General features: G+C 35.0%; 1 protein-coding gene and 1 pseudogene across 3 annotated transcripts; both read left to right on the top strand.

Moving 5' to 3' along the window:
• Positions 1-27829, top strand: LOC142628284 (phosphate transporter PHO1 homolog 3-like). Of its 3 annotated transcripts, none has more exons than XM_075802375.1 (13): positions 1-810; positions 1377-1719; positions 1817-1865; positions 2109-2180; positions 2335-2464; positions 2568-2688; positions 2945-3203; positions 3287-3391; positions 3492-3536; positions 3728-3801; positions 4176-4446; positions 4661-4797; positions 4892-5301. In XM_075802375.1, the coding sequence occupies exons 1-13, from the start codon at positions 228-230 to the stop codon at positions 4989-4991; spliced, it is 2289 nt and encodes a 762-aa protein (XP_075658490.1). In that variant the 5' UTR covers positions 1-227; the 3' UTR covers positions 4992-5301. The 3 variants fall into 3 exon arrangements, with proteins under 3 accessions (XP_075658490.1, XP_075658489.1, XP_075658488.1); XM_075802374.1 differs by lacking the exon at positions 4892-5301 and adding an exon at positions 27639-27829 and having other exon boundaries at positions 2-810; positions 3728-3877; positions 4168-4446; XM_075802373.1 differs by having other exon boundaries at positions 5-810; positions 3728-3877; positions 4168-4446; positions 4892-5298.
• Positions 16158-26656, top strand: LOC142628287 (phosphate transporter PHO1 homolog 3-like; annotated as a pseudogene).
• Positions 27830-27871: the final 42 nt, after the last annotated feature.

Genomic DNA, 27871 nt, shown 5'->3' with positions numbered 1-27871 from the left:
ATAAATTATTAACTGTGGGAGTTACATCTGAGGGAACACTCAATATATATCAACTAGCTACAGCCTACAAGGATTGTCCTCAACATGCGTGTGTATATAAATATATATATATATAGAGAGAGAGAGAGAGAGAGTACTTACATCAAAGGTGTTCTCCTACACTCCCTAAAGAAAACTATAGCTCACTATTGCTAAATTTGGTGCTGCAATAAAAGGCTAAAAAAACCATGAAATTTGGGAAGGAATTCACAGCACAAATGGTGCCTGAATGGCAAGAAGCATACATGGATTACAATCAACTTAAATCCCTTTTGAAAGAAATCCAACGCTTCAAGCAAAGAACCAAGCCACCAGCAACCCCAGCTGGCCTTAAACGAAAGCTCGCACTTTATAGAGCTTTTAGTGGCTTAACACAAAGATACAACAGCCCCACAAGCCCATCATCCGCTTCTGATGAAATTGAAAGCCAAGCCATTCTTGTCAATTCTGTGAACCATGGTGGCTCACAAAGTTATCAAACTACGTTTCTCATGTCCTCCGATGAAGGTGGTGAATATGAATTGGTTTACTTTAGGAGACTTGACGATCAATTCAATAAAGTGAACAAGTTTTACAAGGCTAAAGTGGAGGAGGTGATGAAGGAAGCAGCTATGTTGAACAAACAAATGGATGCTTTGATTGCTTTTAGGATCAAAGTGGAGAATCCTCAAGGGTGGTTTGATAGGTCTGTGGAGATGACTCGTCTTGCTTCTGATGTTGCTGCTTCAGCAGCTGCAGTGGCTGCATCTACACCAAAAGGAGCCAGAGCAAGTTGTAATTAAGTTTTTCAAGCTTTTTATTCATAATTTTTTTTTTTTTTGGAAGCCTTTTCATACTGTTGTTAACTGCTAGTGTTGAAAACTGCCAAAATTATTACCAATTATACTGTAAAAAGCTTACAAATTAAACTAACAATGGACTTCATTGGCGCCCAGATCAATAACACACAAAATAAATTTCTAAATTACTTTTATTTATTTATTTTGTATTAAAAAAATGATGTATCAGCAAGAGCCTGTAGCTTCTTGGCACTTGTCTTTATGAGAACGGGTTTGAATCTCACTTTTTCATTATTGTAATTATTGAATTATAAAAAAGAAGTATATTAGTAAATCAATTCATAACAAGGCAACTATAATATCACTTTGGGACCGTGTTTTTGGTTAGATATGCAACGCGTTTGTAGTGTGAACTTATTTTACTAAAACAGTGGCTTGTTATTATGACCATGCTTCACTAGTTTCATATTCATAACAAGGCCAAAAATATCGAAGTGTTTGCAAAATGATATTAATTAGTAGACTTTGCAATAACTAAATCAAATGCTCCATGATCAGGAAGAGTTCCCATGTCCATGGATGTGATTGAAGAGGGTCCGTGTAGCCATGGACCATCATCAGATGAATCAAGTGATGACAAAGAGAATGAAATTGTCAACCAAGTGGTTCATGAACAGAGGCTAAAGAACATGAAGGGAACTAGACCAGCTCCTCTTGAAATACTTAGTCATGTGAAAATGAACAACACTCAAGAGACTCCTCGTTCAACCATTAAGGGCTTACTCAACCCTCCGCAGACTGAGCTGAATTTTACAAGGAAAAATTTGAGGAAAGTTGAAGATCAACTTAGGCGAGCTTTTGTTGAATTTTATCAAAAGCTTAGGCTTCTAAAGAACTATAGGTACTGTATGATAGTTTATTATTTAATTTGGTTGGATTGATTTGCTTGTCTTTCTTTCAAATGAATGCAGTAAATCATTTTGCTTTGAATGATACAGCTTCTTGAATATTCTGGCATTTTCAAAGATCATGAAGAAATATGATAAGGTATTTCCCCTCCCAAAAAAAAAAAAAAAAATTATATATGGCGTGCATTTGGATGAGAATGAGAAGTTTGTTGATTTGCTTATTGTTGAAAAGTTGGTTCAAGTATAGTTGTATTTAGAAAAAACTGTACATAAAAAAAATATGTTTAGATACTAAAAAAAACTGCTAGCAAATAGACACTGCTCTTATTCCCAAGGTTTGCACATTGATTTTGGTTCATGCGTTTTGAGCTTAACATTGCAGATCACTTCAAGGAATGCATCAAAATCTTACATGAAAATGGTGGATAACTCCTCCCTTGGCAACTCTGATGAGGTAAAATTTCTCTATTCATTAGCGAAATGCAAGAAAGAAGGGGGAGACCAGAGCATTCATTCTCAAAACTACTTAACCTTCAGGCTTTGCTTATAAAAGGGTTGCTAATGTCAAGTGCTTTCCTTCTAATCTGATATTCCATTTGCCATTTCAGATTACCAAACTTATGGAAAGGGTTGAAACTACATTCATCAAACATTTCTCTAATTCTAACCGCACCAAAGGCATGAAAATCTTAAGACCCAAGGCAATGAGGGAAAGACATTGGACAACATTTTCCACTGGTAAGATCTTTTATTAGGATGAATTAAACTTCTTAACAGTGAATTGGGACCAATTCTGATATCAATTTCTTTCTCTCGAATTTGGTCTTTGCAAAAACTTCAGGTTTTTTTGCTGGCTGCACAGTAGCTCTGATTTTAGCCCTTATTTTAATTGTCCGTGCCCGCAAATTTATGGGTAAGCCAGAGGCAACACAGTACATGAACACCATGTTTCCTCTTTACAGGTATATTCCTTCTTAAACTAAATTTGTAGGATTATCCATTTTGATACCATGATAAAATATCATTTTTCCTAAAAGCTTAAACTAATAAACTAAGAGAAAATGATGAATATAATCATTATTATAACATAACAGAAAGGACATTCCAGTATTAAGTTGTTTTATCTGAATAAAAACAGATTCATGAGATGAACATGACTTCCATTTCCAACAAAAGGGATATATAACTCTTTTGTTTCGCATATTGAATCCCCTGCAGCTTGTTTGGCTTTATAGTTCTGCACTTGATTATGTTTTCTGCCAATATATTCTTCTGGAGGCTATACCGGGTCAATTATCCCTTCATATTTGGATTCAAGCAAGGAACCGAGTTGAGGTATCGAGAAGTTTTCCTCCTCAGTTTTGGTCTTGCAGTGTTAGCACTAGCCAGTGTGCTCTTAAACCTTGACATGGAGATGGATCCAAAAACAAAAAATTATGGAACATACTCCGAATTTCTGCCTCTGACCTTGGTTTTTGTAAGATTATTAAACTTAATTGATGATTTCCACATTTAACCTCTGAATATATAGGCACAACCTAATCCTGTCTTTCTCTACAGCTTGTGTTCATCATATTATTCTGCCCATTAAACATCATTTATCGCTCAAATCGTTTCTTCTTCCTTACATGTCTCTTTCACTGTATCTGTGCTCCTTTGTACAAGGTAAATATTGGTCAAGAACTCGTAATGCATAAGATTATTAAATAAAACTGGGGTGCTTGTGTATGAAGTATGAACATTTGTGTATTTCTTTCTATTGTAGGTGACACTCCCAGATTTCTTCTTGGCAGATCAGTTCACTAGCCAGGTTCGTAAATTGGTTAATGTTGTTTATCAATTGCGCAAGAATGATGCTATAACAATTGCACATTTCACTATATAAAGCTACTAAGTTATAAATTGATGTGTCAACTTTTGAAACACACAAAAAAAATCATCTACTTATTAATGTATCACCAATCACATTCATTGATCATTTTATTCTAACTTTTGTTGTAGGTGCAAGCCTTGAGAAGTTTTGAGTTCTACATTTGCTACTATGGTTGGGGCTACTTCCAGCATAGAGAAAACAGGTGTGAAGAAAGCGAAGTATACAATACTTTCCTTTTCATTGTTGCAGTAATACCATACTGGTCTCGAATCCTTCAGGTAACAAGACATTTGACTTAATAAGTTTAGGGATAAAAAAAGAAAAAAGAAAACAGCACAATCATTATATTTATGGTATCATGTTGTAATTGGTGTATGCTAAAAGTGGTGTCAATGGTAAAATAATGTAAAAGTGATGTTACACCAATTTTAACTTGACATCTAACTATCTATGAGAGTTTTGAAAAGTTTTATGAAAGCCTTTTGTGCCTCAAATAAAGCTCTTCTATGCTGCTACAAGTTGAATGATAATTGCTTGATGGACATACTTAATTCCCTTTTCATTTTAGTGTCTCAGGCGCCTGTTTGAAGAGAAAGATCCTATGCAAGGATATAATGGCATTAAGTATTTTCTGACTATTGTGGCTATTATCTTGAGGACTGCTTATAGTCTTAACAAGGGAATGGGTTGGAAAACATTAGCCGAGATTTTCTCAGCCATTGCAGCAATTGTTGCTACATACTGGGACCTTGTTATAGATTGGGGGCTTCTTCAACGTCGATCTAAGAACCGCTGGTTAAGAGACAAGCTCTTAGTCCCTCACAAAAGTGTATATTTTGGAGCAATGGTAAGAGAAAAAATAATTGTAGCGTCTACATAGCTTTCGATAGACGTTTTTATTTTAAAAACTTAAAATAAACATAAAATATGCTCAAAGATATATGTTAATCATTAACTATCTCAACTCCATCTGTCTCGTCATGACTCCATGTGCAGGCTTCTAAGCTTTTATCAACATCTAACACTGTAACACTACTAATTTTAACTTCATGACCATGCAGGTGTTGAATGTGTTGCTGAGGTTTGCATGGATGCAGACTGTATTGGGTTTCCAAGTGTCTTTCTTAAATAAAAATTCCTTAATAGCCATTGTAGCTAGCCTAGAGATCATTCGCCGTGGCATATGGAATTTCTTCAGGTAATTAACAAATTAATATTTTAAAAAGTCATTTTGGTACCATAACTTCTTTATTTTTTGTGATAATCCTAAACTTTTATGCATAATTGATCAGATTGGAGAATGAACATTTGAACAATGTTGGCAGGTACCGAGCTTTCAAGTCTGTGCCACTACCCTTCAACTATGATGATAATGAAGATAAAGATGAATAGGCTATTTCAACATCTACATAAATAATATATATAAGACCAAGGAAAAAGAGGAATGTATTTTTTTTTTTTCATTTTTTCTTGGGAGATGCTGAGAATTGAGATGGAGGCGCATTAATATTTTTGTGAAGGCAGTCCATGACCATGACAGTCTCACATGATGTATTTATGTTGATAAATTAAATTTTTATGTTTTTTTTCCTAGATAATAATAGATTTTAATCTTATATAGAGCCCATAATTATTGGAATTTACCTAACCTCATAAAACTAGTTGTAACAAAAAAATTTCTTTTGTTTCTAAGGTTCTTTTACACTACTATCAATGCATTCCTCCCTTCATGAACTATGACACAAGCAGACAAGACTGAAGCTAGTCAGGTAAAAAGGCAAGGCTACACTACGGGTAATCTTTTTTTTTTCCATATGATATATATATATATAAGAGAAACATGTATTTGCCACATAGTAAGCAAATTCTTGATGTAATATACATTAGTTTAAATTCACACATGTAAAAAAAGAGCTCATCAGAGCCTCAGATCAACAAATCAACTTGTTCTATAGTACTAAAATAAGACAAATTCTAGTATTACTAACCAAAATTATACTTGTCCCAATTGATTTATGTTAGACAATTTTGTTTGTATGTGGCTACAACTTATAATTATAATGCATGCACTTTTCTGTTAGAATTTATGAAATCTCATTCTTGAATTTTGTGTTGCTATTGAATTCTATGAAAGTTAAAAAAATGGGCTAAAAAGTTTCTTATTTCTCGTTACAATTTTGTTGACACTGATTCATGGATAACACTTATCTAGATGAGTACGAGCCTTGATGAAATATTAGTTTGATATTTGTTTCCAAAGCATTTCATCGTCATATCAATAGATAGAAGCTTGGAAAAGTCACATAATTTCAAGATATTAAATTAAGGCCGTGTTTGGTTCGATAGGTGAAAATATCTTTTAAAAATGCTATCGAAAACATATTTTCTAGTACTTTCCCACATTTTCTTATCTCCCAAGCATATACATAATAATTTTAAAAAAAAATTAGATTAAAAAAATAGAGATCAATGGCAAGTGGCAGTGGTTGGCAATCGAGGACGTTAGTGGGGTGGTGGTTAGGTGGTCGACAGTGGGGGTGGGGGAGGGTGGAGGTTTAGTTAATGAGTTTTGGGTGGGTGGAAAATGAAAGGACCACAAATGAAAGTGTAAAACATTTTCTGTTAGAAGTCCTTGTTTTACCGTAAATCAAAAAACAATTTCCAATTGGCCATTAATTTCAGTTGCTCCAAATTATCACCCGCAAATGCAATATTTTTCGCTATATTTTTATTCATTTATTTTCTAAAATCAAATTTTGTTGAAACAAACAAGGCCTAAAACACATTTTAGTGAAAGAATGTGTCAATTCTAAATCAAACTTTTATAGGTTACATCCCATGATGTATTATAAATAACTCAAAAGGACATCATCAACAATAATAGTGGGCATCTTCTTTTTTATGCTCCCTTTTACATTGGAAGCAAGCTATTTCTGAAACTAGTAAGTTGTTCGTGCGATGCACTGATAATTTTGTGACATTTTATGTAAAAAAGTTTTGAATAATGTTGTACATAAATTATAAAGAAAAAGTAAACTAAATTAGAGTAAAAAAACATATACATTTTGAGATATTAAAAATTGGTTTAGTAGCTTCACTGCATATTTGTAGCCTTCTTAAAGTAAGATTATTATTATTTTTAAATCATGAAACCAAAAATAAATGCAAAAGACTAACGGGACCATGAAATAAACTAATTTGTGTTGTGTTCACATATTTCATACTATGAAATAAAAGTATACACAACTCTCTGACTGTCTTCCACTCATCGATAGTGCGATATTAAGACATGGTGTGGGCAAGTGTGTATGCATGTGTCTTATAGATGAATTAAAATTAAACCATGGTAGAATATGACTTTACATTGCATACCAAATATTATCTCTACTTATATACTCAAAACAAAAACTAACTAACCAAATTACCTAACCTAAATCATATTTAAGCCCCTAATTTAAAAAGAAAAAAAGATTACCCGTGGGGGTTTATAACGGAGGTGGTGACCCATCAAATTCCTCTTTCTCTCTCTTTCAAATGTTTTGTTAGTCTCAGGTCTTTTATTTTGGTAACATATAGTGGAATAGTGTTTTTTATTTAACAATCCACAACATTTTTGTTTCTCTCTATCTCTCTCTAGAGTCTTATCTCGTTAGTTATTACTATTAGCCCTTACTTATTTTTATTATTTTTTAAAATACTAAAACAGTGGGTATGCTAAAGACATGAAGAATAGTGAAAGGTGTGGTGTAAACTTAGGCAATTAATGAGATATTAATGAGATAACAGTAAAATAAGATAATGTGAACTTTTGTGTAACAATTTAAAAAAAAAAAACTTAATGAAAGAGGTAAAAAAAAGACTAAATGCAAAATTATAGTGCCACTTGGCAGAACCTTATGCACTCTCGAATGAGGTCTTTGAGAGAGAGACATTTTGTAACAACTTTTATTCTACAATATTCCTCCAAAAAAAAAAATCTACTCATTCCTTGAACTGAATAATTATAATGGTTATGTGTGTGCAATTTATAATTGTTGTTTCACTGCATATTTATAGCCTTCTCAAGGTAAGATTAATTTTTCACCCTAAAAAAAAAAGGTAAGATTATTATTATTTTTTTAAATCATGAAACAAAAAATAAATGCAAAAGAGTAACAGGACCGTGAAAATCAAATAATTTGTGTTGTGTTCACATATTTAATACTATGAAATAAAAGTATGTCTAACACTCTCACTGTCTTCCACTCATTGATAGTGCGACATTAAAACATGGTGTGGGCAAGTGTTTGCACGTGTCTTATAAATTATTTAAAATCATGGTAGAATATGACTTTATATTGCGTACTAAATATTCTTTCTACTTATATACCCAAAATAAAAACTATCCAACCAAGTTACCCAAACCTAAATCATATTTAATCCCCTAATTTAAAAAAAAAATACCTGTAGGGGTTTCGGCGTCTTGATGGTGGTGGGAGGCCAATATGACAGAGGCGATGTCCCCTCAAATTTCTCTTTCTCTCTCTTTCAAATGTTTTGTCAATCTTAGGTCTTTTATAGGGAAACAATGCGTTTTGATTTTGTAGTAAAACAATGCATTTTATTTAACAATCCACAACATTTTATGTCTCTCTATCTCTCTCTAAGGCCTTATTTGGTTAGTTATTACTATTAGTCATTAATTATTATTTTTTTGCTTTTTTAAAATATTAAAATGGTGGGTATGCTAAAAGACAAGAAAAAGAGAGAAATGTGTGATGTAAGCTTAGGCAAATAATGAGAGACTGATGAGATAACAATAAAATAAGTTAATGTAAACTTTTGGGTAACAGTAAAAAAAACTTAATGAAAGAGGTAAAAAATGCTAAATGAAAAATTAGAGCGTCGCTTGGCAAGACCTCACACACTCTCGCATGAGATCTCTGCTTATATATATATATATTGATGATTATTCCTTTATAATTTCTAATCACTAATCAACATGAGTCTCAAAAAACTTTGTGATAGGACTTTATCATACGTACAAAATAAGTATAGATTTTTTTATCTTTATTTTTTTTTTTTTAAAAGGATATTGCTATTGTGTTCATCCTTATAAGAATTTAAGCATAGATTAATATTTCATTATTTTTGACATTTTTTCTTTGATTCCTTTATAATTTATATATTGTGTTGGTTTAAATGAATTTTTTCTTAAGCTTTCAAAAGATGAACTTTAGATAAGATGTTCAATTTTTATACGCCAAGCATTGACTATAAGTCTTGTACATGGAACAAATAGAGATAAGAAATTAAGAATATGGTCCATTTTGGTCGGCCTTAGCTTGATTTGTCTAGACATCAATTTTCTCTCTTGCCAAAAGTCCAACTTATTATAGATGGAAGTTTCCTTGATTATTACTTGTATACAAAATTTCAGGATCATTAAATTGGAACAGGTCCCTTACCAACCTAACCAATTGGAATAGGATGGAATTTCTTCCCATCCACACTAAACGTTGTGTACACACCAAATATATATATATATTTTTCTGCATCTCATAATGATACGTTGTTGATAGGTGTCATCCAAGTCCAACATGATTGAGAGTTGTAATTAAGACTATGGCCCAGAAGTTTACTATTCAATACTTTGCGAGAAAAATTAAACACTCGTTTGATGTAACAAGAGACCATAAAATTTGACATTGTATACACTGGGGTTTGTTCTTGATGTTGTGAAATTGTTGTAGGTACTAAAAACTCTAGTTTGATTAGTTGGCAAGTCATGTTCTTTAATCGTAAAAAGTCTACAATGGAAAACTGTTGTATTCCTACAATAAGGGTCCGTCCGTTTTGGTGGAAAATATGGAGGATGGAAAATAGAGAGAGGAAAATGGGGTGGAAAATGTTATTTTTCACTATTCATTTGGGGAAGGAAAATAGGAATGAGAGAAAACCCGGGAGAAAGTTTTCTCTCCAGGCCCACATTTTTTTTTTCCTTCCAAATCGGAAGGAAAATCTGGAGAGAAAAGTGCTATAGTAGCACTTTTACAAAAATTTTATCTTCCTACCTATTTTTTTTCAACGTTCTCTTTTCTAATTTTTTTTTCTCAACGTGACCTAGGATTTTTTTTCAACGTGACCTGGGATGTTTTTTTCAACATTCTTTTTTTTTTTTTAACGTGACCTGATCTATAATAATAAAAATATAAATATAAATTTATATATATGATGTGATAAATTTTATATTATGTAATGAGTACAAATAAATCTATTTCTTACATATTATATAATAAGGGTATAATAGTCAATTTATATAAATTACATTTTCCATCCTTCCCATTTTCTCTCCAACCGAACAAAAGAGTTTTCCACCCTCCCACTTTTCCACCCCTCCAACTGAACACACAAGAGGGAAAACTAAATATTTTTCATCTTCCCACTTTTCCAACCTCCCACAATTTTCCATCCTCCCACTTTTTCACTCCTCCAACCAAACGGACCCTAAATGTTTTGAAGAAAAAATTGTTAGCCCCTCATCACATTGGGACCCCCCCTATTTATACAAAGGAAAAATGGTCCAATATTCCTAAGTGTGACTTAGTTACATGGAATTTTTGTGCAAATGTGCCTAGATTTCTTTTAAAAATTTAATTATAATTTTAAATTCTAATTTGGTGATTTTTATATGATTTTTGTGGTTTAATTTTGATTCAGTAAAGACATATTAGACAAAAGAAATGAAGATAGAGCTATTAAAGAAATCTATACTTTCTGATTAGCAATTACAGATAGCTAATGCTGCATTGTCATTTGTGGTTGTGGTATGAATAAGCGGTATGTTGTTTGGGCGACTGATTGAGACAAAACAATTAACCATATTAAAAGGGATTAATAACTTTTTCTTTCTTCATTACCATTTGTGGTATGTATATGCCTTCTTCACATATGCTCAACAGAAGTACCCATTAGGATTTCCCTTAATTATGATAAACATATTAATTTTTTTTAAAAGAACTTTTATATTTATTAAATGAGATATATATATATATATATATATATGTCAAGAGCCCTGTAGCTGAATTGGCACCTCCCCATACACAAAGTGTCTGGGGTTTAAGGGAGAAAATGTTCAAATTGCGGGAGTTAGGGAAAAAAGGTTCAAGTTGCAGGGTTAGTAGTATATTGTAATTATTTCTATAAAAAAAATATAGAGCTATATATTGTTTTCCTTGAGCTAAAGCAGTTGCGATGGAAGTTGTGATAATAGTGGATTCTCGAGAGTGATGACTTTAAAACCCGGTGGGGTTGTTGCCTTCGAGGTTTTCCTCATTCGTAAACAAATCACCGTATCAACTTTATTTTCTGCTGCATATTAACTTAGTTGGTGATTTGTTTGTGCTACCACGTGTATTGCATGTTAATTAAACTAATTAATTGACTTGACTAATTAATTGGTTAATTTATCACAAGGGATCAATACATTCTTGGCCTATCAAATAGAAAAGTTATCATTGACGCTATCTAAAGCATTTAAAGTAATAAAGGCATATTAAAGATTTAAGTTGATTGGCTAATATAAAATATCAGCCCATTGTTTGGAATTCAATGGGAAGAGCATAATTTTTGTTATACTCTTGATTGCATGTGTATCAATTTTTGTCGAAAAAAACTAAACATGAGTAAGCTAATATCATAATTCAAATCAATAGTAAAAAATAAAAATGAATAAAAACATTTTTGAATATGGCTTAATGCATTCTCACATTGATATAACGACAAATCAATAGATACTAATTTAACTAATTACACTAATTATATTTTTAATCTATTAGAGTATGTTGCAAACTTTCAATAATATAAGCACTTGTTGAATAAATTCTCTCTAATAAAAAAACTTACATATCTCAAGATATGACACTACCAAGCTGCCCTTGATGGTTCTTCTTGCCAAAATCGATCTTGAGCACAAAAATTTCAAAACTACAAATTAAAAGTATTAGTTACAATGTGAAAAGATTAGACTACATGCATTTTCATATTTTTAAGAAATGTTTTTTTTTAAGTTGTTTTTAGCCATTTAGTAACTTTAGCTCAATGAAGTAAATGTCAGCATACTTAATTGATTTATAGTAGATATATGTTTGTGTGGTTTCTCCTCAAACATGTATTTTTTTGCAATCATCAAATTGTTCATGATGGCTAAATTTTTTTAAACCTAAAATGAAAATGAAGCACATAACAACCTCAATTTTAATATATCTTTACGAAAGTTACTCTTTTGAATGTATGAGATCAACCAACAAACACAATAGAATCAAATTGTGTATAATGAAATTGAAGCATCGACTTAACACCTATACTAACTTGAAAAACCAAAAGGAAAAAGGATCAAGAAAACAACAGTTAAGCTCATTCCAGACAATCTTAATCTATTAACAGAACTTGATAAAAATCATAATTAGCAAATAAAAAATGGCATAAAGAGCATCCTATTATATGACTATATCACTTTATAAAGGCCCAAGCCCCAAATGCCCATAAGAATAATAATTAGCAAACGAAAAGTATAAGTAAGTAAAAGAGCATCTTAGTATCAATTTAAAAAAAAAAAAAAAAAAACAATTTACCATATTGAACCACGACCATTATGACATGAAGCAAGTGGAAGATGAGCATTATTGTTGTTTATTATCCCAGGTGAATAAACATATACTTTTTTGGAAGATTCATGTGTTATTAAATAATCTGAATGCTATTTCAGTTTGTGCAAATTATAGAACATAGAATTGGTAATTTAGCAACATAGGCATAGGAGAAGGCATGTAGTGGTTTAGGAAGAGTAGGCATTTAGTTATAAGGGAAGAGGAGTAGGCATAGGCATAAACATAAGAAAACCTTTGGATGAAGGAATAAGGAAAAAAAAAATAGTTTTTGATGATTAACATCCTTCTATCTTATCCATTAGTCTCATATATTGTTAATTAAAATATATTGAGTTTAGTAAATAACTAATGTGGCATCTAATAAGTATAATCAATTAAGAATGATGTATTTTATTTCAAAAAAAAAATTCAATTATCTTTTCAAAGAGAATGTCACTTAGCAAAACCTCATTCTCTCCCGCATGAGGTCTCTACTTTTATATATATATATATATATATATATATATATATATATATATATATATATATTGATTATTTACCATTTTTTTTATATATAAAAATGTTCACTTTCTTCTTCATAAATAAATTTAATGATCTTTCAAGGCTGAATTTTAATTATTTAAAAAAAATATGTATTGAGTCATAGGTGAACCCATTTTTACACTTAAGTCAAAAATTTCAAATTCATATTGGGTATTTTTTTTTCCTTCAGATTTAGATTGAATTTTCAAATCGGGTCCAGTTTTGTTATGTCTTATAAATGATGGGAGAAATTCACTCAATTGGATACATTAGAATAGTCCAACGTGTCTATTGAAACGAGTCCAAATCTTCTGTCTCACTTTTTCTGCTCCACTCTATACTTCACCAATAAAAATTTGCCACGTGTTCACCTAAGTAATTAAATACTACTATTAATTAATAACGGTAGCATTAATAAGTCAATAATGATAATATTTAATTACTTAGGTGAACACGTGGCAAATTTTTATTAATGAAGTATAGAATGAAGCAGAAAAAATGGGACAGAATATTTAAACTCCATTGAAACTGGCTATTGAAAACAAACTCAACCCAACTCGATTAAATGCCGTACAAAAAAAGGTGGGTAAGTAACGAGTACCAGACTTGGACAACACTCACTAGCAGACAAACCGTGGACCTAGTCAAGTAAAATGATAGGAGGGAATTGACTAACGTATGTAAAAGAAAAGCTTCGTCACTAAAACTGCAACTGGACATTAGCGGACAACATTTTCGTTGAAGTAGACTGTGTTTGACTCTTGCTTGGGCTTATTTGATTTTTGCTTTTTGGCTCTTTTTTTCAGATATTCTAATTTTTATTTTTTAAAAAAACATATGTTAAAATAAGCCAGCTTTTAGCCTTGTATCGCACATTTAATATAAAGTTTACTAAAAATTAAATATTTTGATAAACACTATACAGATAATCTATTCTCAAACACATGAGTAATGGAAAAAAAAAAAAATCTTATATTGTGGTTTTGTTAAAATTATAATTAGGTAATTAAATATAATTTATCATAGTATAAAAAAAATAAAAAGGTTTTGAGTTCGATTCTTTGCTCTGCTTATTATTTAAAATTTTTAAAATTTCACATATTCATCCTCATTTATTAAGGAGGAGTTTAAGCTCACACTTGTCCTAACATCCAGTCCACAACATTGAAAATAGCATGTACAAATCTTATTTTCCCATTATGAAATTTTGTGTTTATAAATACATTAAGGGCTTTGGAAATTTTTTATTTATTTTAATTTTTACACTCACCAATAAAGGAAAATTAAAGTGTTTAATTTTATCATGACTTGCAGATGATGGGAACTTTAAAGTGAAAACGGGTACAAAGATTCGTAGTCATGTTCTTATATTTTCTGACACTGTACGAGCATGGTGCAATTTAAGTTCTTTTATTGCTTGTTAATTGTTGCTTTGCTTGTTTTGACAAACAAAAAGTCACAAGTGGAGAAGAAGAGGGGAGAGAACATTTATATGTTGGCTTCGTAAATAAAAAGCTGTTTTCATTTATTAGGGTGAAAAAACAGCTTGTTTATTTATTGGAGGAAATTTTTTTTTTTTTTTTAAGAGTTTTAACTTATAGCGTCAAGAGAGGTACTAGTTAGGTACAGCATATTAAGAGATAATAATCCAATTAAAATTTAAACCTATGATTATATTGACCAATAAGACACAAACAATGTAATTTTTTAAAAGACAATTAAATTCAATATAACAATATATTTAAATTTAATTGAGAAACTTAATGTACTGCACTTAAGATACTGTAACTAAATTTTGCTATAAGCTAACCTCACAAGCACAATTACAAGCAAATAGAATTGTAACAATACAAGGGACACTGACCTCCTGGTAAAACAGTAGGAACCATAATTCGATAAGCACAAGGAAAGCATTAGGCATCCATATGGGCATGGTTAAAATACTAATCTCTATTAAGTGCAAATCTAATATTCAACCAAGTTGCTTTAACAAACCTGTCTGACAAATCACAATGAATGCATCCAGTAATTGAACAGGTAAGTGTTAAAAAAAATCCACATCAAGCAAATTTATTGATCTTACCCACTAATAATTATGAATAAGACCACACTCATGGAAAGCATGAGACACCATATGAGACGGAACCAGGAATTTGACTTAGGAGACAAAATGTGAATCAAGAAATTTTGACCATTCAAGGATAATAGATTTACTAAAATTTAAGAGTAAATTAATACAAGAAAAATTAAACTATAATATCGATTAAGTATTAACTAGAAAAATATACAAATAACTATTTTTAATATAAGCTTGAAAAGTATCTTAAATATTTGTTTTAATCAAGATTGCTCATTTTTCAAATTTTATTTTAATTATTCATATTTATTTTATTATTAAAGTGATTATAACATTATCAAAGCTTGATCTCTCGTTATACTCTGGTATGACCTTAAAACCTTTAATACCTCTCATTCTCGATTCTTTAAAGAATTTTGTTTTACAATCCTTGATTGTAAATTCTACGTATACTCTCTCAATGATTTATTTGGTTAGGAAATTATAACGTGTATGGCTTGAAAACCACCCATCCTTCCCATCTACTCAAAACAATTATTCTTATAAACAGTGCTATGACTACGATAGTTTTATAATAATTTCATAATAAAAACTAAGTGGCAAGTCGTTATCGGTTCTCATCTGAGTTTACCATTAAAAATTTAACACTGTTTGTTAAGATTTTTTTAATAACTTGCCACATAAAAGGAGTAATTCTTAGGTACTGAGTACGGAGTTCCTCTCTCACATTTATGCATTAAATTCATGAGGCATGAATGTGAGGAAGCCATTTCACTATACTCCGGGAGTACCTAAGAATTTTCCACATAAAAGATATTATATGTAATAGATTATGTGTGGGGCCTAACCTTTATGCAAGATCCTGGGGAAAAAAATTCAAAATTAAAATAAAATTCAAAACAAAAGAAAAAGAAAAAGAAAATAAGAAAAAGGTGATAAGAGACCTTGACCTTTCGGTCTTTGGCCGTATTCTCTATTCAAAACAAAAGAAAAAGAAAAGAAAAAGGTGATAAGAGACCTTGGCCTATCGGCCTTTCGCCGTATTTTCCATTGTTCAAACCTCAAAGTGCGTGGTGGAGAAATTTTTGTATGAGTCGTGAGTATAACAGCTCATGAAACTTTTCGTGGCCACAGATACATGTAATCTCTCTGACGTAGATATAACCTTAGCCAACGCATGTCTGCTCGCTATTCAATAGGAATTTTCCCGCATGAATTTTCCACGAAGAAACATAAGATACAGCCTACAAGGATTGTCCTCAACATGTGTGTGTATATAAATAGATACACAGAGAGAGAGAGATTGTACTTACATCAAAGGTGTTCTCTTACACTCCCTAAAGAAAACTATAGCTCACTATTGCTAAATTTGGTGCTGCAATAAAAGGCTAAAAAAAACCATGAAATTTGGGAAGGAATTCACAGCACAAATGGTGCCTGAATGGCAAACAACATACATGGATTACAATCAACTTAAATCTCTTTTGAAAGAAATTCAACGCTTCAAGCAAAGAACCAAGCCACCAGCAACCCCAGCTGGCCTTAAATGAAAGCTCACACTTTATAGAGCTTTTAGTGGCTTTACACAAAGATACAACCACCCCACAAGCCCATCATCAGCTTCTGATGACATTGAAAGCCAAGCCATTCTTGTCAATTCTGTGAACCATGGTGGCTCACAAAGTTAACAAACTACGTTTCGCATGTCCTCCGATGAAGGTGGTGAATATGAATTGGTTTACTTTAGGAGACTTGACGATGAATTCAATAAAGTGAACAAGTTTTACAAGGCTAAAGTGGAGGAGGTGATGAAGGAAGCAGCTATGTTGAACAAACAATGGATGCTTTGATTGCTTTTAGGATCAAAGTGGAGAATCCTCAAGGGTGGTTTGATAGGTCTGTGGAGATGACTCGTCTTGCTTCTGATGTTGCTGCTTCAGCGGCTGCATTGGCTGCTTCTACACCAAAAGGAGCCAGAGCAAGTAGTAAGTTTTTGAAGCTTTATATTCATAATTTTTTTTTTTGGAAGCCTTTTCATACTGTTGTTAACTGCTAGTGTTGCACTTGTTGAAAAATCCTAAAATTATTACCGATATTACTGTAAAAAGCATACAAATTAAACTAGCAATTCATTGGTGCCCAGATCAATAACAAAAATAAATTTCTTTTATTTATTTTTTGTATTAAAAAAATGATGCATCACCAAGAGCCTTGTAGCTTCTTGGCACTTTTCTTTATGAGGAGAATGGGTTTGAATCTCTCTTTCTCATTATTGTAATTATCGAATTATAAAAAGAAGTATATTAGTAAAGTTAATTTATATGGTTTATGTAATAGAAGCTGTAGCAACTGTAATATGACTTTGGGACAGCGTTTTTGGTTAGATATGCAACGCGTGTGAACTTATTTTACTAAAATAGTGGCTTGTTATGACCATGCTTCACTAGTTTCATATTCATAACAAGTCCAGAAATATCAATGCGTTTGTAAAATGATATCAATTAGTAGAACTCTGCAATATCTAAATCAAATGCTCCATGATCAGGAAGAGTTCCCATGTCCATAGATGTGATTGAAGAGGGTCCGAGTAGCAATGGACCATCATCAGATGAATCAAGTGATGACAAAGATGACAAAGAGAATGAAATTGTCAACCAAATGGTTCATGAACAGAGGCTAAAGAACATGAAGGGAACTAGACCAGCTCCTCTTGAAATACTTAGTCATGTGAAAATGAACAACACTCAAGAGATTCATCGTTCAACCATTAAGGGCTTACTCAAACACCCTCCGCAGACCGAGCTGAATTTTACCAGGAAAAATTTGAGGAAAGTTGAAGATCAACTTAAGCGAGCTTTTGTTGAATTTTATCAAAAGCTTAGGCTTCTAAAGAACTATAGGTACTATATGGTAGTTTATTATTTAATTTGGTTGGATTGATTTGCTTGTCTTTCTTTCAAATGAATGCAGTAAATGATTTTGCTTTGAATGATACAGCTTCTTGAATATTCTGGCATTTTCAAAGATCATGAAGAAATATGATAAGGTATTTCCCCTCCAAAAAAAAAAAAATTTGTATGTAGCGTGCATTTGGATGAGAATGAGAAGTTTGTTGATTTGCTTATTGTTGAAAAGTTGGTTCAAGTATAGTTGTATTTAGAAAAAACTGTACATAAAAAAATATGTTTAGATACTAAAAAAAAAACTGCTAGCAAATAGACACTGCTCTTATTCCCAAGGTTTGCACATTGATTTTGGTTCATGCGTTTTGAGCTTAACATTGCAGATCACTTCGAGGAATGCATCAAAATCTTACATGAAAATGGTGGATAACTGACGTAGGACAACCACAAAATAATAATAGGGCAGAAAAATGGTAGGACAAACCCTAGGAGTCAGCACTTAAGGGACTGGAGTCGGCACCAGTGTAAAAAGAAAGCAAACATTTTTTTTATAATTCTCCAAAAAGCTGTGTTACAATAATCAAAAAAGTGTTTAAATAACTACAACATAAAACCCTAACAACACAAAACCCTAATTATTAAATGTTCGGGCTTGCTTAATCTCAAGCCCAATAACTAATAGGCTCCATCCATAAGGCCACGTTGGGCCGTCTTCTTTTTGTTCTTCCTCCCATATGTGTGTATAATTGGGGGCCTATATCTCGTGTCCGCACCAACTCCCCCCGAGTGAGAGGAACTCGACCCCGTCGAGTGGAAAGCTGAAGAGCTCTGATAGTACTCCAGTAAGTCAGGATCCAGTCGCTGTAGCTCATCTCTAGTAATCCATGTGCAATCGGAATCTGGTCGCCCGCGCCACCGAACTAGGAAACGATGAACTCCTCCATCCTCGGTAGAAACAATTTGCTCATCTAAAATAGCATCAATAGATTCTTTATGTGCATAGGGCAAATTTAAGGGTAAAGGGGTAGGCATTAGGGGCATCAATAGGATTAGGTAAAGGCTCATCAAAAGGAGTATCAGAATAGCCGTAGGGCTTCTTTATAAGCAACTAGATCCTCAATATTAAAGGAGGAGCTAATACCATAATCATGAGGGAGGTCAATGACATATGCATTTGGGCCCATTCGTTTCAATACCTTGAACGGACCGGCACTACGAGCTCGCAATTTTTTAACGGTCCTGCAGGGAAACCGTTCAGTCGGATCCGAATCATGACATAATCTCCTACCTCGAAACTCGCATGACGCCGATGAGTATCAGCATGAATTTTATATCGAGAATTACTTACCTGAATTTTTGTGTGAATCTCGCATGCAAATCATGAACATGTCGTGCGAATGCCTCCCGGAAGAACATTCGTAAATCCTAATACATGTGGGGACATGGGCAAAAGATCTAAGTGGCTTCCTAGGTGTATATCCATGCACAACCTCAAAAGGACTAACGCCTATAGACCTATTGACAGAGCTATTATATGCAAGTTGGGCTATAGGAAGAATTGAATCCCAATTCCGATTGGCTTCACCCACTAGACACCGAAGGAGGTTTCCTAGGCTACGATTAACCACCCCGCCGCTTGACCATCAACGAGGATGAAATGCCGTGGAAAATTTCAATTTGGTGCCTACTAAATGCCACAAGGTCTTCCAAAAATAACTCATGAATCGAACATCTCTATCTGACACTATGGTTTTGGGGAGACCATAAAGCTTGACAATCTCATCAAAGTAAAGCTTTGCAATTTTAGAAGCGTCAGAAGTCTTAGAACATGGTAGGAAATGAGCCATCTTAGAGAAGCGATCAACAACTACTAGGATAGAATCATGCTTCCTAAAGGTGCGGGGCAAACCTAGCACAAAGTCCATACTCACGTCCCCGCCACGGGCGATCCGGCACGTAAAGGCGTGCATGTCAAAGTTGTTTTGCTTGCGATGTTTGGCTAGTCGACATGTACGACACCGACCAACTATCTTAGCAACGCCCCTCTTAAGACCAGGCCAATAGAATTGACGTTCCACTTCCTCAATTGTCTTATCTCGGCCAAAATGACTCGCAAGGCCTCCTCGCATGTATCTCCCAAACTAGAAAATCTCTCATCGACGACCGAGGGATGCACAACTTGTTGGCTTTGAACAAGTAACCATCTTGAAGGGTATAATCATCCAAGACGGATGTGAAGCATTACTTAGGCTAGTGTAGAGCTCCCCAAAATCTTGGCATGATTGATAGTCATCCTTAAGTCGTTCAAACCCGTTGACCTTAACACTCATGACCGATAGCAAAGATACTCTTCGACTCGCGTGCATCGGCAGCCTTATTCTCAACTCCCGCTCTATGTTTCACCACAAAGTAGTAGCGTTGCGTAAATTCAACCCAACTACCGTGCCTAAAATTTAGCTTCTTTTGGGAATTGAGATAACGCAAAGCTTCATGATCGCAGTAGATAATAAACTCTGGAGACAACAAGTAATGACGCCAATGCCAAAGAGCTCGTACAATGGCATAAAATTCTTTGTCATACGTGGAGTACTTCTGCTTAGCATCATTCAACTTTTCACTGAAATAGGCAATTGGGTGACACTCTTGACTAAGGACTCCCCCTATGCCAATACCTGAGGCATCACATTCCACTTCAAAAGGTTTGGTGAAATCAGGGAGACGCATGACAGTGCCCGCTCATCTTCTCGTTTCACCTCCTCGGGCGTCTTAGTAGCAGCCTTTGTCCAAGTAAACTCCCCATGTTTCAAGCAGTCAGTGATGGGAGACATGATGGTACTAAATCCTTTGATGAATCGGCGATAAAAGGAAGCGAGCCCATGAAAGCTTCGAACCTCATGTATAGTTTTGGGCTCGGGCCAATCCATAATTGCTTGAACTTTGGGGGCGCTTAAAACTCCTTCAGATGACACTATGAAACCTAGCAAGACAACTTTATCCTTAAAGAAAGAGCACTTCTTGAGGGTACCATATAAACTCTCCGTCCTAAGGGTTGTGCAAACTTGAGTTAGGTGGTCTAAGTGTTGCTCCCTAGACTTACTATAAACGAGGATATCATCAAAGTACACAACCAGGAATTTTCCCATAAAAGGCTTCGAGCACTCGAGTCATCACTCTCATAAAGGTACTAGGAGCATTGGACAATCCAAAAGGCATAACCATCCACTCATATAAACCATCTTTTGTCTTGAAGGCAATTTTCCACTCATCACTGTGACGAACCCTAATTTGATGATAGCCACTTTTCAAGTCTATCTTGGAGAAGATCGTTGCTCCTAGCCATCATATCCAACATGTCATCCAATCGAGGGATAGGAAAACGATACTTCACAAGTTGATCTTGTTGATGGCACGACTATCAACACACATCCTCCAAGTCCCATCTTTCTTTGGAGTTAAGAGTGCAGACTGTGACCGCACAAGGGCTCATGCTCTCACGAACAAAACCCTTCCTAAGTAGTTCTTCTACTTGTCTTTGCAACTCGGCATGTTCTGCAGTGGCTCATCCTATAATGGGGCAAGTTAGGGTGGTCGCTCCTCGGCACAAAATCTATGGCGTGTTGGATGTCACGCATGGGCGGTAATTGATCGGGGGAGTTCCTCGTGGAATACATCCTTAAATTCTTGGAGCACGGACCTTACTTCTCCAGGTTGCTCCTCACAAGTCTCTCCATGAAGTTCCCTAGCAACCAAGACAAACACAATGGATTCCCGAACCGCTACCCTCTCAAATGCCTTTGGGCTTATGATGTTCGTACCTTTCGCCTTCGGTACTTCCGGCTTCTTGCTCATGTCGATTGGCTTGGGTTTCAAAGGATTAAGCACAATCTTCTTGCCTCCAAACATAAATGAGCAAGAATTGGATCGCCCATGAAGGGTGACATCCAAATCATAAAGCCAAGGTCTACCTAGGATAATGTGCCCTACATCCATGGGAATTACGTCACACCATATTTCCGCCTTGTAGGTGAGGAATTGAAGTGGGACAACACATCTTTCTTTTATGGCTATGGAGGAAGTATCCACCCAAGAAACTTTATATGGGTTAGGGTGTGGGATCAATTTCAAGCCTAGGCGGGAAACAACGTTAGAGGACACCGCATTAATGCAACTCCCACTATCTATAATAACCTTGCACGTTTTATCTCCACACTTAGTGTAAGTCTGGAAGATGGCACTTCTTCGCCAATCATCAGTTTCCCTTTGTTCTGTCAAGGCACACCTCACCACATTCACTCTAGGGACACCAAAAACAGCCTTGGAATCATCAACCTGAGGAGAGATGGCTCTAATGCACGCGAGGTAACTGGGATCATCTTCCCATTCGGCCTCAACATCTTGGCCTTCTTCGCATTCGGGTCATACACTAGCTCTTCAACATCTTCTACCTTTTCATCATCCTCTTGAATGACAAGGGTTCTGCAGGGACATCTAGCCGCAACATGCCCAATCCCATTGCATCTCGAAGCATTGGAGGCGAGAGCCTAATCTTGAGGGCTCATTGATCACACCTTTTCCCTTGTCCTCTTTTTGTATCGGGGTGCTATCGGGGTTGACCTTTGGGGGTAAGGCAAGTTTAGGTTTGCTACCAAAAGGGTGAGGGTTGGGAGGAATGCTTCGAAGCTCGAACGTCGCCAAAAGATAGATTTGGATGCTAACTCACAATTCCTAGCAAGGTCATAGGCTTCTCTTAAGGTGGTGACTCCTCGGGTGATAATCTCGCCTAGTAGGTTAGCATTTAAACCTTTCTTGAACCTATTGAGTGTGACAACTTCTTCCTCAACTATTCGAATTCGCCTCTGGAATTCCTTGAATTTCTCTATGTATTCGGTCACAGAGCGTTGCCTTGTCTTAGGCGATCCCATTCCTCAAGGAGGGAGCTCCTATAAGTTGGAGGAAGATAATTCCTCGGCAGGCGTCCTTCATCTCCATCCAATCAATAATGGGGGCTCACGTCGTCGCCATGGTTTCCTCAAGGTCCTCCCGCAAAAGATCAGCTCTCCCAATTAACTTCATTCTAGCATATCTCACTTTCCTATTCTCACCCAATGGTAATAGTCAAAGAATTTCTCCATTTGACGTAACCAATCGCTGAAAACCTGTGGATCTAGGCAGCCATCAAAGGTGGGTGCTTCTATCCTTTCCTTAGACATCCTATCATCATAATCCCTAGGACCATAGTGATTATAGTGATCATGTTCAAAGTGTGGAGCCCTATTAAAGTGACCATTATTATTTCGCCCATGCATGTTATCTCCTTCATGGTTAGTGGTCTCTTCGAGATGTTTCAATTCGCTCTACCCTATCCAGCAAATCACGGACACTCTTAGCTAGGTCTCCTATGGTTTGTTCTAAAGAGGGCCTAGATTCGGACGTGGATTGATGTTCAGGGTTTGACATGACACGACCACTACGTAGATGCATGCAACGCAATATTTATGAATGCAGTTGAAATTCCCAAAATTTCAAGTAATCAATTCTCAATATAAATTTAAAGGTCAAGCAAAGTGCATGTAGAGACTAGATCGATGAATCAAAGGAAGAAAATGCAGACAAATAGTGACAGTGTTCACAGTATTACGAGATAGCCCAAATAAACATCAAATTCCAAGAAGCTCCACAAAAAGAATAAGATTTATCAAAGAAATTGGTTTTTTTTTTTTTTTTTTTTTTTTTGGGATTTTAGAGTGGGTACTAAAAGAGGACACAAACAGTAAAGCGATTAACCTGAGCACAAATTGGATAGGATAATGGAGTATGGTGGGATATGCACATAAAAAACATAAAGACAATATTGTTTAATGAGATAAAATTGAATCCACCAAAAAAAATAGAGTCAGAATTGTACCCTAGTCAGTGGCTCCACGTAATGCATTAGGTAGCCACGGTCTGCTCTTCAAGTAATGAATTGACTTGGACTGAGGAACCTGTGAGAACAATTATACCCTCAATGGGCTTACACAAAGAATAGTTTTTTTTTTTTTTTTTTTTTTTTTTTTTTTTTTTGTCACAGCAACAGTACTTTTTTTTTTTTTTTTTTTCAAAATAAATTACACTGTGCTACAGTCTTTAAAATAACTCAAAACGACAGACTGAACTCAACCCACATACTGAAAAGAAAAACAAGAAACCACGTAAACTAAAAGAGGAAGAAGAAACGTGAGTCTTCTACCGGAGCGTCGACGGAGGCGGCGGCGGCCGGAGTCGCCGAGCCGGAGGCCGTTCGTCTCGGCCCGGCACGGCGGTGGTCGCAGCCCTCCGCAGCTGTGACGTTGGGCTTCGCGGTTGGGTGAAGGGCTGGATTTCGCGGTGGCTGGCGGCTGGCGGCTGGTGGCTGGTGACGGTTGGGCTTCGCGGCGGCCGATGGTGGCTGGGCTTCGCGGTGATGGGTGTAGTGCTGGGTCCGTGAGTCTCTGCTTCTCCTTCTTTCTTTTTTTTTCTTTTTTTTTTGTGGGCTGTGGGTTCTGAGATTAGAGGCGGGCACGGATGGTGGTCACCGGCTTGGGAGGCGCCGCTGGCTGCTCTGTTGGTTTGGGGGTGAGAAACTCATGTGGGGCTTGGGGGAATACACGGATGGCAGGGACTGGCTTGGGCTTGTTTAGAATCTCATGGGGTAAAAACTTGAAAGGTACTGTCATTCTCTTTTGTTTTTTGATGGCTTTGCTTTGATGTGGTTGGCTACGGTGGTGTTGAATGGATCGGAAACCTGGCTCTGATACCAAAACTGACGTAGGACAACCACAAAATAATAATAGGGCAGAAAAATGGTAGGACAAACTCTAGGAGTCAGCACCTAAGGGACTGGAGTCGGCACCAGTGTAAAAAGAAAGCAAACATTTTTTTTATAATTCTCCAAAAAGCTGTGTTACAATAATCAAAAAGGTGTTTAAATAACTACAACATAAAACCCTAACAACACAAAACCCTAATTATTAAATGTTCGGGCTTGCTTAATCTCAAGCCCAATAACTAATAGGCTCCATCCATAAGGCCACAGGTTGGGCCGTCTTCTTTTTGTTCTTCCTCCCATATGTGTGTATAATTGGGGGCCTATATCTCGTGTCCGCACCAATAACTCCTCCCTTGGCAACTCTGATGAGGTAAAATTTCTCTATTCATTAGCGAAATGCAAGAAAGAAGGGGGAGACCAGATCATTCATTCTCAAAACTACTTAACCTTTAGGCTTTGCTTATAAAAGGGTTGCTAATGTCAAATGCTTTCCTTCTAATCTGATATTCCATTTACCATTTCAGATTACCAAACTTATGGAAAGGGTTGAAGCTACATTCATCAAACATTTCTCTAATTCTAACCGCACCAAAGGCATGAAAATCTTAAGACCCAAGGCAATGAGGGAAAGACATAGGACAACATTTTCCACTGGTAAGATCTTTTATTAGGATGAATTAAACTTCTTAACAGTGATTTGGGACCAATTCTGATATCAATTTCTTTCTCTCGAATTTGGTCTTTGCAAAAACTTCAGGTTTTTTTGCTGGCTGCACAGTAGCTCTGATTTTAGCCCTTATTTTAATTATTCGCGCACGCAATAACATAGATAAGCCAGAGGCAACAAAGTACATGGAAAACATGTTTCCCCTTTACAGGTATATTTCTTCTTAAACTGAATTTCTAGGATTTTCTACTCTAGTATCATAATAAAGTATCATTTGTCCTAGAAGCTTAAACTAATAAACTAATAGAAAATGCTGAAGCTAATAATTATGTTAACATAACCGAACAAGAATTTCTAGTGTTTAAGTTTTTTTAGCTGAATAAAAACAGATTCATGAGAAGAACACGACTTCCATTTCCAACAAAGGGGATATATAACTCTTTTGTTTCGCTTGTTGAACTCCCTGCAGCTTGCTTGGATTTATAGTTCTGCACATGATTATGTATGCTTCCAATATATACTTCTGGAGGCGATACCAGGTCAATTATTCCTTCATATTTGGATTCAAGCAAGGAACCGAGTTGGGGTATCAAAAAGTTTTCCTCCTCGGTTTTGGTCTTGTAGTGTTAGCACTAGCCACTGTGCTCTTAGACCTTGACATGGAGATGGATCAAAAAACAAAAGATTATGGAACATTCACCGAACTTCTGCCTCTGAACTTGGTTTTTGTAAGATTATTAAACTTAATTGATGATTTCCACATTTAACCTCTGAATATATAGGTGGAACCTAATCCTGTCTTTCTCTGCAGCTTATGTTCATCATATTATTCTGCCCATTTAACATCATGTATTGCTCAAATTGTTTCTTCTTCCTTACATGTCTCTTTCACTGTATCTGTGCTCCTTTGTACAAGGTAAATATTGGTCAAGAACTCATAATGCATAAGATTAGTAAGTAAAACTGGGGTGCTTGTGTATGAAGTATGAACATTTGTGAATTTCTTTCTATTGCAGGTGACACTCCCAGATTTCTTCTTGGCAGATCAGTTCACTAGCCAGGTTCGTAAATTGGTTCATGTTGTTTATCAATTGGGCAAGAATGATACTATAACTACTACACATTTTACTATATAAAGCTACTGAGTTATAAATTGATGTGTCAACTTTTGAAACACACAAAAAAATCATTTACTCATTAATGTATCGCCAATCATATTCATTGATCATTTTATTCTAATTTTTGTTGCAGGTGCAAGCCTTGAGAAGTTTTGAGTTCTACATTTGTTACTATGTTTGGGGCGACTTCCACCACAGAAAGAACAGGTGTGAAGAAAGCAAAGTATACAAAAGTTTCCTTTTCATTGTTGCAGTAATTCCATACTAGTCTCGATTCCTTCAGGTACCAAGACATTTCTTTGACTTAATAAGTTTAGGGATAAAAAAAGAAATAAGGCACAATCATTATATTTATGGTATCATGTTGTAATTGGTGTATGCTAAAAGTGGTGTCAACGGTAAAATAATGTAAAAGTGATGTTACACCAATTTTAACTTGACATCTAACTATTTATGAGAGTTTTGAAAAGTTTTATAAAAGCCTTTTGTGTCTCAAATATTGCTCTTCTTCTTATGCTGCTACAAGTTGAATGATAATTGCTTGATGGACATGCTTAATTCCCTTATCGCTTTTAGTGTCTCAGGCGCCTGTATGAAGAGAGAGATCCTATGCAAGGATATAATGGCATTAAATATTTTCTAACTATTATGGCTGTTATCTTGAGGACTGCTTATATTCTTGATAAGGGAATGGGTTGGAAAACATTAGCCGGGATTTTCTCAACCATTGCAGCAATTGTTGCTACATACTGGGACCTTGTTATAGATTGGGGGCTTCTTCAACATTGATCTAAGAACCGCTGGTTGAGAGACAAGCTATTAGTCCCTCATAAAAGTGTATATTTTGGAGCAATGGTAAGAGAAAAAATAACTATAGCATCCACATGGCTTTTGATAGATGTTATTTATTTCCTTTTTTTTAAAACTTAAAATAAACATAAAATATGCTCAAGGATATATGTTAATCATTAACCATCTCAACCCCACCTGTCTCGTGTCTGCGTCAGTGTCCATGACTCCATGTGCTGGTTTCTTAGCTTTTATCAACATCTAACACAGTAACACTACTAATTTTAACTTCATGACCATGCAGGTGTTGAATGTGTTGCTATGATTTGCATGGATGCAGACTGTATTGGGTTTGAAAGTGTCTTTCTTACATACAAAGATCCTTGGTAGCCATTGTAGCTAGCCTAGAGATCATCCGTCGTGGCACGTGGAATTTCTTCAAGTAACAAAGATTTTATTAAGTCATTTTAGTACAAAAAGTTCTTTGATTTTTGTGATAAACATAAATTTTTAAGCATAATTGCTCAGATTGGAGAATGAGCATTTGAACAATGTTGGCAAGTACCGAGCTTTCAAGTCTGTGCCACTACCCTTCAACTATGATGAAGATGAAGATAAAGATGAATAGGTTGTTTCAACTTTACATAAATAGGAGTAATATATTACGAGGAAAGTTCAAATTATTCTAAAAACTACAACAGATTTTTTTTTTTTTTTTTCATGGGAGATGTTGACAATTGAGATGGAGGCACATTAATTTC

The sequence above is a fragment of the Castanea sativa genome, chromosome 3, assembly GCF_040712315.1.
Source record: "Castanea sativa cultivar Marrone di Chiusa Pesio chromosome 3, ASM4071231v1".
NCBI classification, from domain to species: domain Eukaryota; kingdom Viridiplantae; phylum Streptophyta; class Magnoliopsida; order Fagales; family Fagaceae; genus Castanea; species Castanea sativa.
Note: the sequence above shows the minus strand (reverse complement) of the source record. Positions and strands in the feature narration are given on the sequence as shown.

Coding starts and splice junctions, on each gene's coding strand:
- LOC142628284 (XM_075802374.1), top strand. CDS start 228: ATGAAATTTGGGAAGGAATTCACAGCACAAATGGTGCCTGAATGGCAA. Junction 2,465..2,567: donor TTGGACAACATTTTCCACTG/GTAAGATCTTTT, acceptor CAAAAACTTCAG/GTTTTTTTGCTGGCTGCACA. Junction 3,537..3,727: donor CAGATCAGTTCACTAGCCAG/GTTCGTAAATTG, acceptor CTTTTGTTGTAG/GTGCAAGCCTTGAGAAGTTT.